This window comes from Mustelus asterias, chromosome 22, assembly GCF_964213995.1.
Source record: "Mustelus asterias chromosome 22, sMusAst1.hap1.1, whole genome shotgun sequence".
Taxonomy (NCBI): Eukaryota; Metazoa; Chordata; class Chondrichthyes; order Carcharhiniformes; family Triakidae; genus Mustelus; species Mustelus asterias.
In genome coordinates this window covers 32784078-32797946 of record NC_135822.1, presented here as the reverse complement: position 1 = coordinate 32797946, position 13869 = coordinate 32784078, and the positions used below count along the sequence as shown (strand labels likewise).

The 13869-nt window shown below is 38.9% G+C and overlaps 1 protein-coding gene across 6 annotated transcripts in view; it reads right to left on the bottom strand.

The window, feature by feature from the left end:
- The window catches only part of mtor (mechanistic target of rapamycin kinase), a 316990-nt gene that overhangs the window by 193272 nt on the left and 109849 nt on the right, over nt 1–13869 (bottom strand). For all 6 annotated transcript variants that reach the window (XM_078239102.1, XM_078239096.1, XM_078239101.1 and 3 more), the window contains exons 26-28: nt 10596–10738; nt 8147–8309; nt 4171–4316 (exon numbers count right to left, since the gene is read on the bottom strand). In XM_078239102.1, the coding sequence (XP_078095228.1) occupies nt 4171–4316; nt 8147–8309; nt 10596–10738 (452 nt within the window). The remainder of the gene's footprint in view (nt 1–4170; nt 4317–8146; nt 8310–10595; nt 10739–13869) is intronic.

Genomic DNA, 13869 nt, shown 5'->3' with positions numbered 1-13869 from the left:
AAGTGCTGTAATATAACTGTGCTGCAATAAATCATGCGGAATCCAACACTTTTCTTCATACTGAATACCAAAACATACAAAAAAAATTAAATTCACTCTAAAAAAATTTCACAAGTCCTAGAGGAAAATAAGACAGTTGAGCAGACGTCAAGGGGCCAAGACTTAACTATATTTTTATATATATAGCATGTTAGCACTGCTGCATCTGAGTGCCAGGAACCCGGATTCAATTCCCGGATGTTCTCCCCGGGTCTGCATGGGGTTCCTCCCACAGTCCGAAGATGTGCTGGTTAGGTGCATGACCATGCTAAATTCTCCCTCAGTGTACCCAAACAGGCACAGGAGTGTGGTGACTAGAGGATTTTCACAGTAACTTCATTGCAGTGTTAATGTAAACCTACTTGTGACACTAATAAATAAACTTTAAAACTTTAAAGTTAAACTAATCACAAACTTTGTTACCTTGATGTCAAGTACAATCAAAGATTTTTTTCATAGTTCATTCCATCTTCGCAATTATACCAGAACTATGTTATAACTCTGCATTATTCTTATAAAGAGATTCACTTATTTTGAGCTATCCAATTCTGACAAAAATTGTTTGCATCTAAAATATTAACCTGTCTTTTTACTAGTGTTGACAAATCTGCTATACATTGTCACCAATTGCAATTTTTACCTTGGGCTTCAATTGTTCCTACAAATTTACAAAATCATGCACATTTAATGCAAGTCTCTTGGCACCATACTTTGTAGCTTAGGATATGAGCTGCGACTAGAAAAAATCTTTCTTTTTTGTATTTTTCTTCTGTAGCTTTCTTAAGAAACTTTAGCATTTATCTATAAACAGAGGAAACAAAAATTGTTCAACACTATAGTTTGCACACAATCTCCATTTAGTAAATAATGAGCAAGAAACCAAAAATGTTTCTCGTCAAGTAACCTGAACAAAAATACAAGGAATTATTTGTGCATCATGTTAGTGTATTTATAATGTTGAATTCGGAGGGAAATTTTACTCTAATCAACCTGTAAGGAAACTCTCAAACCCAAGTCAGTTAACAGTAATATTTGGTAGGGTGCAAACTATTCTTCCACCCAATCATGCAGGCTTCCGTCCATCAAGCTAGGTTAAAATTACCACCACCACCCCGAACTTGTGTCTATCGCTTGGGGTCAAAAGTTGCCCTGGTGGACAATTTTCCACAGTACTGCAGTTAACAGAAAATAATTCACATAAACTATTGTCTTTTAAGTCACAATTCACAACGTTGCTTTCTGATTGCTGCATCTTCCCAAATGGCTGGCGAAGATATACACAAGCTACTGCATGAAAAGCTCACAGGTCTGAGATACTCACCCATCAGTTGCCAAGAAAAATGGCTGTCTCTACCTTTTAAGTTACCAGCAAAAATGGTTTAGTATTAGGCCATTTTATAATATCTTATTTAATTAATGGATGTATTTTCCCCCATTTAAAATGAGATAGTTCAGGTTTCGAACAAATTAAAGAAAATAGCATTCAGCTGCAAAGTAGCTGTTAACATCTAATTAACTTATTGGAACTGATATTTTTGACAGTACTTGCTGTATCTGTCAGAACCTGCTTTAATATGAATGATATTAGTATGTTACTTCTAGCTCTCAAAATCCAGCCAATTAAGGCAAGATTCAGCCAAATAGAACTATAAGGTTACACTGATCCTTTTACCAAAAACTACCCCATTTGATCATTCTTGTTAAATATTACTGTATGTTGCTACCGGATTATTACATGGAGTTCCAAATGAGGCTAGACAAGCATTTTTCTTATACTGAACTACCAATTTTCCATGAAGTATATGAGCAAAACTTCAAATGACAGCCAACCAGTTTATACAGCTGAACTCTTTAGACCTGGACTGCTAACAGCTCTTAAAAGAAATGGACAGCATGACTCAAAGTTAACTTATTTATGGACTAAAATTACTTCCATGAAATCAAACAGGATGCCCAAATGAAAACCTGTAGAAAGTTACATTGACTGCTCAAGAGGTGAACCAGGTGGCTTATTGAAACCACATTTCCACTTTATTAGTTTAGGAGTGTAGCAGATGCCACCAGTGTTCCAAAGCTTCAAATCGCAAATTTGATTCATAGTAAGTTTTGAATGTTTTATTCTCATTTAAACATGAATTCCCAGTATACTTTCACATGATAGTATAAATCAAAGCTCAATTATCATCCAAATGCAAAATTTGATGGCAGCTAGTTATGCCTTTGCCAGGATTCAAACACACTTTCAATAATGCAGCCCAGTCTGGACTGTTGCCAGCAGAATTTAAATAGATGGTCCTCTCCACACACTTTGTTCTAAACAGGAACAAATCCCAACAATGTTGTTCAGCATAGTCTCAGAGCAAACACAAGAAGTGTCATCAGGAAAACTGTTTTGGTTTATGAGAATAGGTAGGTAAATGCTGTGTACACAAATCAGTACAACATCTAGAACAAAAAGAGGAAACAAGAATTTGATGGAACTTTTGTAAAGGTCACTTGTCAATGACAAATTGGCACAGTGGCAAGCACTGTTGCCTCACAGCATCAGGAAACCAGGTTCAATTCCCAGCTTGGGTCACTGTGTGTGGAGTTTGCACCTTCTCCCCGTGTCTGTGTGGGTTTCCTCCAGGTGCTCCTGTTTCCTCCCACAGTCCGAAAGACATGCTAGTTATGTGTATTGTCCATGCTAAATTATCCCTTAGTGTACCCGAACCGGTGCCAGAGTGTGGGGACTAGGGGATTTTCACAGTAACTTCATTGCAATGTAAATGTAAGCCTACTTGTGACACTAATAAATAAACTTTAAACTTAGTTTATCCTTCTGAGAATTCTGCATAATGAATAGCAGCATGTTTACATACAGAATTTCCAAATTTTTTTTAAAATCTTCTCTTTGATGCATGCAGGTTTATAAATTTATCCCAGCCCTCACTAATCAAATTTCCTGCCCATGTCTTCTTCAGGTGCAGATTCACACTGAGTTGTTGCTCCCAAAGCTTGAGCATCTCTCCAATACCATGTGGTCATTCTTCGCATGTGAAACTGGTCCAAAAGTTTCAACAAAATATACAACTGCAAAAGATATCACAATAAAGCGAAATATTGATCCCTCGCAAATGAATTTTCCAGGTGACATCCCTGAACAGTAATTAATGGGAACACTAACTAGCTTTTCCTACTTTCCTTTAATTCAAATTCATAATAAGCAATTTAATCAGTTGCACAAACAGCTGAGAATGGAATAGAAAATGGAAAAATTGGAGGCAACAGAATGGTGAATATCTAATATAAATGGACACCTTGATTATTATGAGTCTGCATTTCATCTTCGACAAATATGACTGTGCAAGGATTGCAAAATCATTAAATGCACCCAACATGGGAATGGAGCAACATGCATGAAACATTTCCTTCAATCAATAAAACATTTATGAAATTAATTTTATGAAACTCAGAATGTAGAGTTGACTTTTATTTTGAAAGTAGCTGCAAATGGTCCCATAAACCCGGAGCTATCCCATCTCGGAAAAAATCAGAAATAAGCTTCGCTGGGATAAGGTTTTTTATCCTCACCCATAATGATTAACTGTACCAATAGATTTTCAGGTCTAGCAAATAAAAATTGAAGCAAAACTTCAGGTTAAACAGAAACAACAACCTTTATATCTTGGACATTCCGAAATTTAATCTGATCCCTAAACTTGAGAAAATTCTCAAAAGTCCAAGCCCATACTAAAGTATGAAACACATTTCAAGCAATAGAACAGCTAGATTTTGAAAGCATATTAAGGGGTTGGGATTTTTCCAAGTACAAGCATGCAATCGTCAAGAGAGTAAGATATGTTAGGAATCTGGCTAATATAAATGTAATTTAAAAGCAATATGTAGTTTTCTATCAATGTTTTACGCACACAGGCTCCTTTGTTCAACAGAGAGACATTATGCACAAAGGAGGCCATTCGGCTCAGAGTCCATCTATACCTGCGACAGCAGTTTATACATTTTGCTAATATTTATTTTTCAATCCAGTTTGTACAGGTTCTCTCTATAAATTTGTCAGACTGGTCACTGCAATCAAAACTGCAGTGCAATAATTTCCCACACATTTTTAAACAAAGTGATTCAACTTACCTGATTAAAGATTCTAGAATTGCCGGGCAGGGACCTTTCTGGAACTCCAGCTCCTTATAATGCAAGGCTTTGGCATATGCACGACATTTGGCTGCTCTCTCTCCCAGAAGGACAATGCCATTGTCATCTCTTAGTGGTAGAGGCCCCTGATGGAAATTAAGGAATCTGGCATTTGTTTTCTCTTCAAACAAAAATTTATTCAAATGCATTGGCAAATCATTTGAAGGCACCAAGTTGACAGATTAGGCTGCAATGACAACAAATATAATTTTCCATATTTTGCAACCTGTATCTGCATCAAGCACCCAATGCAGATATTTCTTGAAGTGGATAGGTATAGCAATATTATTAATAAATATTTACAATTTCACTAAAAATCCCCATGAGAAGGATTTGCAATTGTTTATAGTGTCACTAGACTGGATGAAATCACACCCCAAACTCGAGTTATGTGCAGAGTAAGATTTCTTTATAAGCATAGTTGGGTCCTGTAGTAAACTTTGTTCTTGTAAATTTAAAATACAATTTTGCATTGTTGAAATGCAGTAAAAATACCAGAATATTGAGTCACTTGACCTCCAGTCCTAAAACAATGAACAAGCAGGATAGTGATGGAGGTAAATAAGCAACACAAAACTGCATGTTTCAAAACAACTCTTATTTTTAAAATAGGTCCCTTTGTAGTACAAACATTATTCTCAGCATATACAAATTTGAATCACAGAATTGTTACAGTGCAGGAGGTGGCCATTCAGCCCAATGTTTGTAACAGCTCTCTGAATGAGTAATTCACTTAGTGCCATTCTCCCAACTTTGTCCTGTAACCCTGCACGTTCTTCCTTTTCGGAGAAGTCTAATTTTCTTTTGAATACTTTGATTGAACCTGCCTGCATCATATTCTCAGGCAGTGAATTCCAGACTTTAAGTATTTGCTGCATGAAAAAGCTTCTGTTTCTTTTGCTAAATACTTTAAATCTGTGCCCTTTCATTCTTGATCCTTTCACAAGTGGAAATAGTTTCTACCTATCTATCCTATCAACAGTCCTCATGATTTTGTATACTATCAAATCTCCTCTCAGCCTTCTCTTCTCCAAGGAAAACAGTCTTAACTTTTCCAATCTATCATCATAATTGACATTTCTCACCCCTGGAACTATTCCCATTAATTTATTTGCAATCTCTCCAATGCCTTCTTCAGATCCTTCCTGAAGTGCGGCACCAAGAACTGGAAGCAGCACTCCAGCTGAAACTGAACTACTGCCTTGCACAAGTTCAACATAACCTCCTTGCCCTTCTACTCTAAGCCCCTACTAATAAATCTTAGGCTACTGTATGCTTTATTAACCCTTCTCTGAACCTGTTCTGCCACCTTTAATGACTTACGCACGTATCATCACAACTGAAGTTTCTCATCCCTGAAACCCTGATCGCTCTGCCCTTTAGAATTGTATCCGCTGTTTAATATTGTCTCTCCATGTTCTTCCTACCAAAATGAATCACTTCATATTGCTCCACATTGAACCTCATCTTTCATCTGTCCGCCTATCCCAGCAACTTGCCGGTGCCCTTTTGAAGTTCTACACTATCCTCCTCGCAGCTCACAATGCTTTCAAGTTTTGTACATATGCAAATTTTGAATTTGTGCCCTATACATAAAAGTCTAGGTCATGACTATATGCCTGGAAAATCAAGAGTCCTAATACTAAACCTTAGGGAACCCCACTACAAATTTTCTTCCAGCCTGAAAAACAACAATTAACCACTACTTTCTGTTTTCTGTCACTCAGCCAATTTTGTATTTGTGTTACTATTGTCTCCTTTATCCCATGCGCTATAACTTTGCTCACAAATCTGCTACACGGCACTAAATCAAATACCTTTTAGAAGTCCATATATGCCAGATCAGCAGCATTGCACTCATCAACCTTCTCTGTTACCTCTTCAAAATTCTCCAGCAAGTTAGTTAAATATGATTTCCCCTTAAGAAATCCATTTTGGCTTTCTTTTATTAACCCGCATGTCAACTGAATCCTATTACTTTACTGTTGATGTTGATGAGTGGTAAGTAAGTATCGGTTTAAAAACTATAAAATGTCATTTTGTTCTAGAAAAATTAGGTGTGTCCAATGCACCAGCAAAGTAGGATTCTATTGTACCAGTCTGATGTCCTAATTTCTTGCACCTTATAGTAGAAGATTCAATATCAAATATTGGATAGCTTTACACTGCAGTGATGTAATCCACTAGGACTTGACTTGAAATTGCTCAAATTCAATTGATTTAACACCTTTTAAAATCAGATTTCTTTTTACAAACTTTGTCAGGGATGGATGGAAGTCAGGCCCCACAGATAAAAGGGCAGTGTTCCAAGTTCAATAATCCATCTCTAATTTTTTTAATTCTCTTAAATCTTTTTGTATGGGATGGAAATGCTCTATGGTGGAAAGGCTGGCTCTTAAAATTCACTGTATATATAAAAGCGCAGATCAAAATAACAGATGGACCAGATCTACTGATGTTCACAGAAAACATTAAAAATAGCAAAAGGGAAGATTGCTTTTGCAGTTTTCAAGCTTCAGACTTGTAATTATTTACCTCACCTCACATACCTTTGTAATAGCTACAGCTTTGTAAAAGACAAAATAATGAAGCCAATTCATTAGTACACACATGACATAATTTCAGCAACTTGATTCCACCAAATCCCATCACAATAGTCATGGTTTTGGTCACTTCAGTCAACCCTCCATTTGCTGTTAATACTGAAGGTCGAAGTAGCATGACTGACAAGAGGTGCTGCTGAACAACATCTGTTGTGGCGTTCAATGCAGTGACAACACCACTTCTATTTGCATCATTAATTTGTTGTTGACAATCCCAATAAATTTCCAATAAAAATGTGATAGCAATCAGAAAATGGTGTGCAAAATAGGTTAAGGAAGGAAACTTAAAGCAACAACAACAATTTGCAATGATATGACATCTTTACTGTATCAAAATTTCCTAAGCAACTTCTCAGAGGTGTTAATAAACAAATGCGATACAGTCAAGAAAAGGGATATACAGTGGATGAACAAAAGTTTAGTTGAAGAGGTAGATCTTGAGGAGTGTCTGAAGGAGGAGAGAGCAAGAGAGAAGCAGAGAGGTTTAGCTGTGGAATTCCAAAGCTTAGCATGTTGACAGCTGCGGCCACAACCACCTGTGACAAGAGCAATTAAAATTGGCATTGCAGAAGTGGTCAGAAATGGAGGAACCCAGATATTCCACATGATAGCAATGTACCCTTTTTTTTGGTAGTACATGGTCAATTTATTTAAATGCGCAATCACTTGAAATTTGTTTGCTAGATCAATTGTGCATGGTAACTTTAGAGAGGAAATGTGTGCGCACCCAACGCAAGAACTTTCGGGTTCTGCTCGGCTGAGAGGAAACAGATTATGAGGTTGCAGGAATAACAAAGGCATAGTGAGGGTGTCAGCAGCAGATGAGGTGAGGCATGGATGGAGTCAAGCCATCTTATCATGGTGGAAATAAGTGGTTCTATTGATGTTGCAGATACGTGGTCGGAAGATTATCTCTGGATCAAACACAACGCCAAGGTTGCGAAGAATTTGGTTCAATCTCAAGTGGTTTCTAGGGAGCAGGATAAAGTCAGTTGCTCGGGAATGGGATTTGTGGCAGAGACGAAAGACAATGGCTTCCGGCTTCCCAGTATTTAGTTGGAAGGAATTTCTGCTCATCCAATATTGGATATCGGTCAGATAAGCAGTCTGACAATTTACAGACATTGAAGAGTTGAGAGAGGTTCTGGTGATATAGAGTTTGGTGTTGTCAGCGTATATGTGGAACCTGTTAATTAGGTTTGGTACAAATGTCTGGCAGTTGGAAGGCATTTTGTGTGAAACATGTCAAACTATTTTGGTAAAAGGTCAACATTTTCATAATTTGACAGTGTCAAATTTAGCCTCTCTTTTACCTTGTCACTGTGCTCCATGAATTCTGCCAGGTTCAACAGTGTCTGTGTGACCTCGGCAATGTCTTGAGAAGTTAGAGCCTGCTCAATACTTCTGATCAACTCATCTTGTTGTGCTTCATGCAGTTCTGACCAACAGGATAGGAAAGCTGCATTAAACAGGTCTCTGCATTAAAAAAAAGTCAAAGGTTTTAGAAAATAGATAGATAAACAAATCACTTGCCTGTTTAGACATGAAAGAGACTTTAGGTGCACAATGTTTATTCATGCAGAGTAGAGAACAAGTGAAAGATCATCAGAAATGGTAACTGTTGGCTTCATTCAAGCAGATTTATTTATGGTCACCTTATTTCTGTTACTATGAGTGCTGCATACCCTTTGAAATTTGAGAAACAGCCTTTTAGGGAAGTATAAATCTAAACAAATGCTAGCAATTTATTCAACTATGAATGGGGGCTTCACAGCCAGGTTTAATCTGATCTTCATTTGATCTCAAACCACTAGCAGCAATGAAAATCTCGAAACCTTGAGGAAAAATTGAAGATCATTGGCGCTGTATTTAGGCAAATTAATTCATCAAACAGAATGTCCACAAATCAGAATTCTTCGTCAGAATTAACACTAATTTAATTCACCCGAGGGTTCCAACTTGGAATTGTAACAAATAATGAAATATTTGAAATTATATATATCCTATACCAATAAATCTATTAAAAAGTGCTCAACAATATTTAATTAAAATTTGGAGTTTGGGGACTGTTGTTATGTATGCTAACATGTTTTGGCATTTCATTCATTCAATTGTGAAAAAACACCACCTCTCTCAAGCAAGACGCGGATGGACATTACATAGCAGCAATCCACCAAAACATTTTTCCCTTTATACCTGTCTAACCACAACCCCTTGCGAAAACCTTCATACTCGTCACAAAAACTTTAAAAAGCCTCAAAGACATTAAGGAAGTTATATGCTGGAGAGAGATTGATGAAGGATGATGCATGCATTTATTTAGAGTGAAAGGTACAAGCATAAAGTTCCTAACTCAACCACACCACAATTTCAGCATCTATATCCTCACATTGTGAATCACCTTGGGACATTTTGTATTGTAGGGCGACACGGTGGAACGGTGGTTAGCACTGCTGCCTCACAATTCAATTCTGGCCTTGGGTCACTGTCTGTGTGGAGTTTGTACTTTCTCCCCATGTCTGTGTGGGTTTCCTCCGGGTGCTCTGGTTTTCTCCCACACTCCAAAGATGTGCAGGTTAGGTGGATTGGCCATGATGAATTGCCCCTTAGTGTCCCAAGATGTGTAGGTTAGGGGGATTAGTGGGATAAATACTTGGGGTTACACAGATAGGGGCTGAGTTGGATGCTGTATCAGGGAGTTAGTGTAGACCCGATGGGCCAAATGGCCTCCTTCTGTACTGTAGAGATTCTAAAAGGCTGTGGTTGCTGGGCCAATTGATTCAAGGATCAGTGGATTGATGTTGAGTACAGATCAACCATAAGCTCGGTCTTTTCTCCTTGGAGAGACGTAGGATGAGAGGAGACCTAATAGAGGTATATAAGGTGTTGAGAGGCATAGATCGGGTGGACTCTCAGAGGCTTTTTCTCAGGGTGGAAATGGCTGCTACGAGAGGACACAGGTTTAAGGTGCTGGGGGGTAGGTACAGGGGAAATTTTTCACACAGAGGGTGGCGGGCGAGTGGAATCGGCTGCCGTCAGGGGTGGTGGAGGCAAACTCAATAGGGTCTTTTAAGAGACTCCTGGACGAGTACATGGGACTTAATAGGATGGAGGGTTATAGGTAGGCCTAAAAAGTAGGGATATGTTCGGCACAACTTGTGGGGCCGAAGGGCCTGTTTTGTGCTGTAGTTTTTCTATGTTTCTATATCGACAGTGCTCACAGTTAAAATTATTTTTCTATTCATTCTTATTTCAACCAGTGCTCTCCTTTCAGCTGCTGCTCTGCTAATTCAGCACTGGGATATTTCAATGACAAATCTTTCCAACTTTCATCCTGGCTGCCAACACCAAGGGCTGGATATATATTGACAGCGGCAGAGGTCTGGGACCAATTAGCCTACACACCTTCGTGGCTGGGGGTGGCGTCTCACACGAAGATCATTGAAGGCAAAGGAAGAAATTAAAACGTTTAAAGCAAGAGCACTCCTGAAATTATTTTTTCAAAATCCCTTGAATACCCTCAACTTCCAGGCCTCACCTTTTGCTCTTTCTAACAAATGTTCAAGTGTACTTTATCCTGCCAAGGAATGTGGGTGTTGAAATATAGTGGTGTGTGCTGCAGTTTCTTGAACTCTGCCAATATGGTTCACATGTTATATTAGCAGAGACATTCATTGTGATCACCAAATATTTGCTCATTAGAAAATATGATCGATAAGTGATCTATAAATTAGCAGTCAATTACTAAGATTGGAATTTTACCTTGCTAAAGGGTTATAGGCCTGAGCCAAGGACCAGCATGAGCGGAGTGCAGGTGAGGGAGATTCTTTAAGCAATTCTACACTTAATCGTCTCAGCCATTCCATCCAGTCATCTTTAGAAACTCTTCTGGCAGCTCCCCAGGCCTGAACATAAATCAAAAGTGCATTCAATTGCTTCTTTGTGACATTTTTTGGAACTGTTCATTGCACAAGGTCGCGTAACTATACCGGAGGCAACGCAAGTATAAATGAAGCCATTATTACCATGGTACTATTAACAAATCTGGTGTTTATTAATGAAACAACCTTTTTTAAAAAACTTTCATCAGAAGTAATTTTAAATTAAAGCATTCATGCCTGCCTTATACTTCTGAACCAGAGTATGTCACATGAATGTGCTACGCATTCATATATTATGACTAACACTACTTTCCAAGATATTGACTTACCACGATGATTTTCATTTCAAATGAATGACATATCATGCACAAATTGACAAAGCATTATAATAAATTATACCATCCAAAATAACTACTTCTATTCCTACTGTTGCTGAACAACTAAAAAAAAACAGACAATGCCGGAAATGCTCAGTAGGTCAGACAGTATCTGCAGAGATTTTAAATTTCAAATTTTACATTCCAAATTGATGACCACTCCTCACAACTAGAAAAAGTTAGAAACGGAACAGGTTTTGTGCAAGCAGAGAGGCAGGGAAAGGGGGAAGGAATAAAACAACAAAAGCGGCAGTCTGTGATAGAAATAGGAAATTAAATAACAAACTGGACAACAGTGTAAGGCAAAAGTGAATGATAATGAGAAAGGGATAAAAGATGCATCTAGAGTACAAATGAAACTGGCAGAATCTTCAACAACAGCTGCCATCCCAAAAAATGGGAGTCAGAGGTTATGATCTGAAATTGTTGAATTCAATGTTGAGGGAAGGCTGCAGAAGTGTTTAACTGAAAGATGAGTTGCTGTTTCGCCAGCTTACTTTGAGTTTCACTGAAACAGTGCAGAAGTCTATGGGCAGAGTGAGTGTGGAGACCTAAAATGACAGGTAACTGGAAGACACTTGTGGATTTAACAGAAATACTTTGCAAAGCTATCCAAAATCTGTGCTTGGACTTCACAATGTATAATAGTCTATATTGTGAACAGCGAATACCGTATACCAAATTGAAAGAAGTACAAATAAATCATCGTTTCACCTGGAAGGAATTTTGATGCCCTCGATGGAGCAAGTAAAAGAGCAGGTATTGCATCTCGGTGCTTGCATAGGAAGGTGCCATGGAAAGGGTAGGGTGGTTGGGAGTAAAGGCAGCGTGGATCAGGTTGAAATGAGAGTGGGACCTGTCCCACTAAAATGTTGAGAACAAGAGAAGGGAATAATCTGTTTTGGTGGCATCACACTGGAGTCAGCAGGAATGGTAAAGGATCAATAATTGAAAGTGTTTTTAAAAAAAATGTTCATGGATGGGAGGAGGATTACGAGCAAGGTAAGCATTTGTTGCCAATCCTGAATTGCTTTGAAGAGATAGTGGTGAGCTGCCATCTTGAACCACTGCAATCCATGTGGTTTCGACACATCTACAGTGCAGTACTGTTAGGGTCGGAGTTCAAGGATTTGGACCGAGTGACAGTGAAGGAGAGGCGATACAGTTCCAGGTCAGGATAGTGTGTGGCTTGGAGGGAAAATGTGCAGCTGAGGTGCTCCCATGCATTTGCTGCCCTTCTTCTTCTGGTAAAGATTGTGGGTTTAGAAGGTGCTGTCAGAGGAGGATTGGGGAGTTGCTGCAGTAAATCCTGCAAATGGTACATATTGTTGCCACTCTGCACTAGTGGTGGATGGAGTGAATATTTAAGGTAGAGATGGAGTGCTGATCAAGCAGGCTGCTTTGTCTTGGTGACTGTCGTTGGAGCTGTACTCATCCAGGCAAGTGGAGAGTATTCCATCACACTTTTTGTGCCTTGTGGATGGTGGATATTTTCATGGAATTTTACATCACAAAAGAAAACTTTTTAGCCCATCATGCTTGTTTTGGCTCTTGGAAAGAGCTTTCCGAATAGTCAGCAATTTTTTTCCCTTTCAAGTATTTCTCCAACTGTTTGCCTGTCTACTGTTGCTGCCAGAGCCACTGAGTATTGCCAGCATTTTCTTTTTTAATTTCAGATTTTCAGCATCTACAGGCTTTCGTTTGAAGGTTTAATTCGTTTCTCTTGTAGGAATGCCAACCTTGAAGAACTTCTGCTCTTTTCGCTGATGAGATTCCCTTTGGTCTCTTTTAACTTATTCATTTTCATTGCTTTCTGCTTCCCTTCTAGTGTTTGATCAGGTGCTTGCTTCGTGGCCACACCTCTTTCCTAAGTAACTATCTCTAGCTCCAATTTATTCCAAGTGAATTCCAACTGAAGTTCCACCCTTCAGATATTTCAAAGATATTCAGTATTCCTCGAAGCAGTACCCTCACTGCATCCCGAGTTCCACATTTATCGCTTTGTGCTGCCAAATGCGCGCTCTCTACCTCTCTCTTCAGCAGCAGCGACACAGCAGCGCAGTTCCATTTCATCCTTCACTTGAACTAAAAATCTTTTTATTCTTTTTTTCAGGTATCAAGGATCTCAAATTTCAACAATGATCATAATTCAACAATTATGCACCTCCGAATACTTCTACCCCTCAAATGTCCTCGGACTCCATCCCTTCTTTTATTCTCACCTTTGCCAAGCTTTTACTTTGATGAGGATGAGGTCAACTGGGATTTCCCCTCTTGTTGGTTCCCTCACCATCTGCTGCCGACACAGTCAAACAGTCCTTTGGTGACTCAGTCAGCTTGGTTAATAGTTGGGCTACTGAGTCACTCTTGGTCCCCCATCCAGAGTATATTCTGTGCCCTTGCCACCCTCAGTGTTTACTCCAAGCGTGTTTGACATGGAGGAGTACTAATTCATCAACTGAGAGAGGGCATAGGGGTAACCAGCAGGAGATTTCCTTGCCTATGTTTCACCTGATGCCATGAGACTTCACAATTGATGTTGAGAAGTCCCAGGGCAACCTCCTTCTGACTGTATATTACTGTGCCGACACCTCTGGTGGGTCTGTCCTATCTGAGAGACAGGTCATACCCAGAAATGGTGATGGTGGTGTCTGGGACATTTTCTATAAGATATGATCCTATGATTATGACTGTCAGGTTGCTGTTCAACTAGCATGGAACAGCTCTCCCATTTTTGGCACAAGCAGAACTTCACTCGAATCAAAGCATTGGACCGGA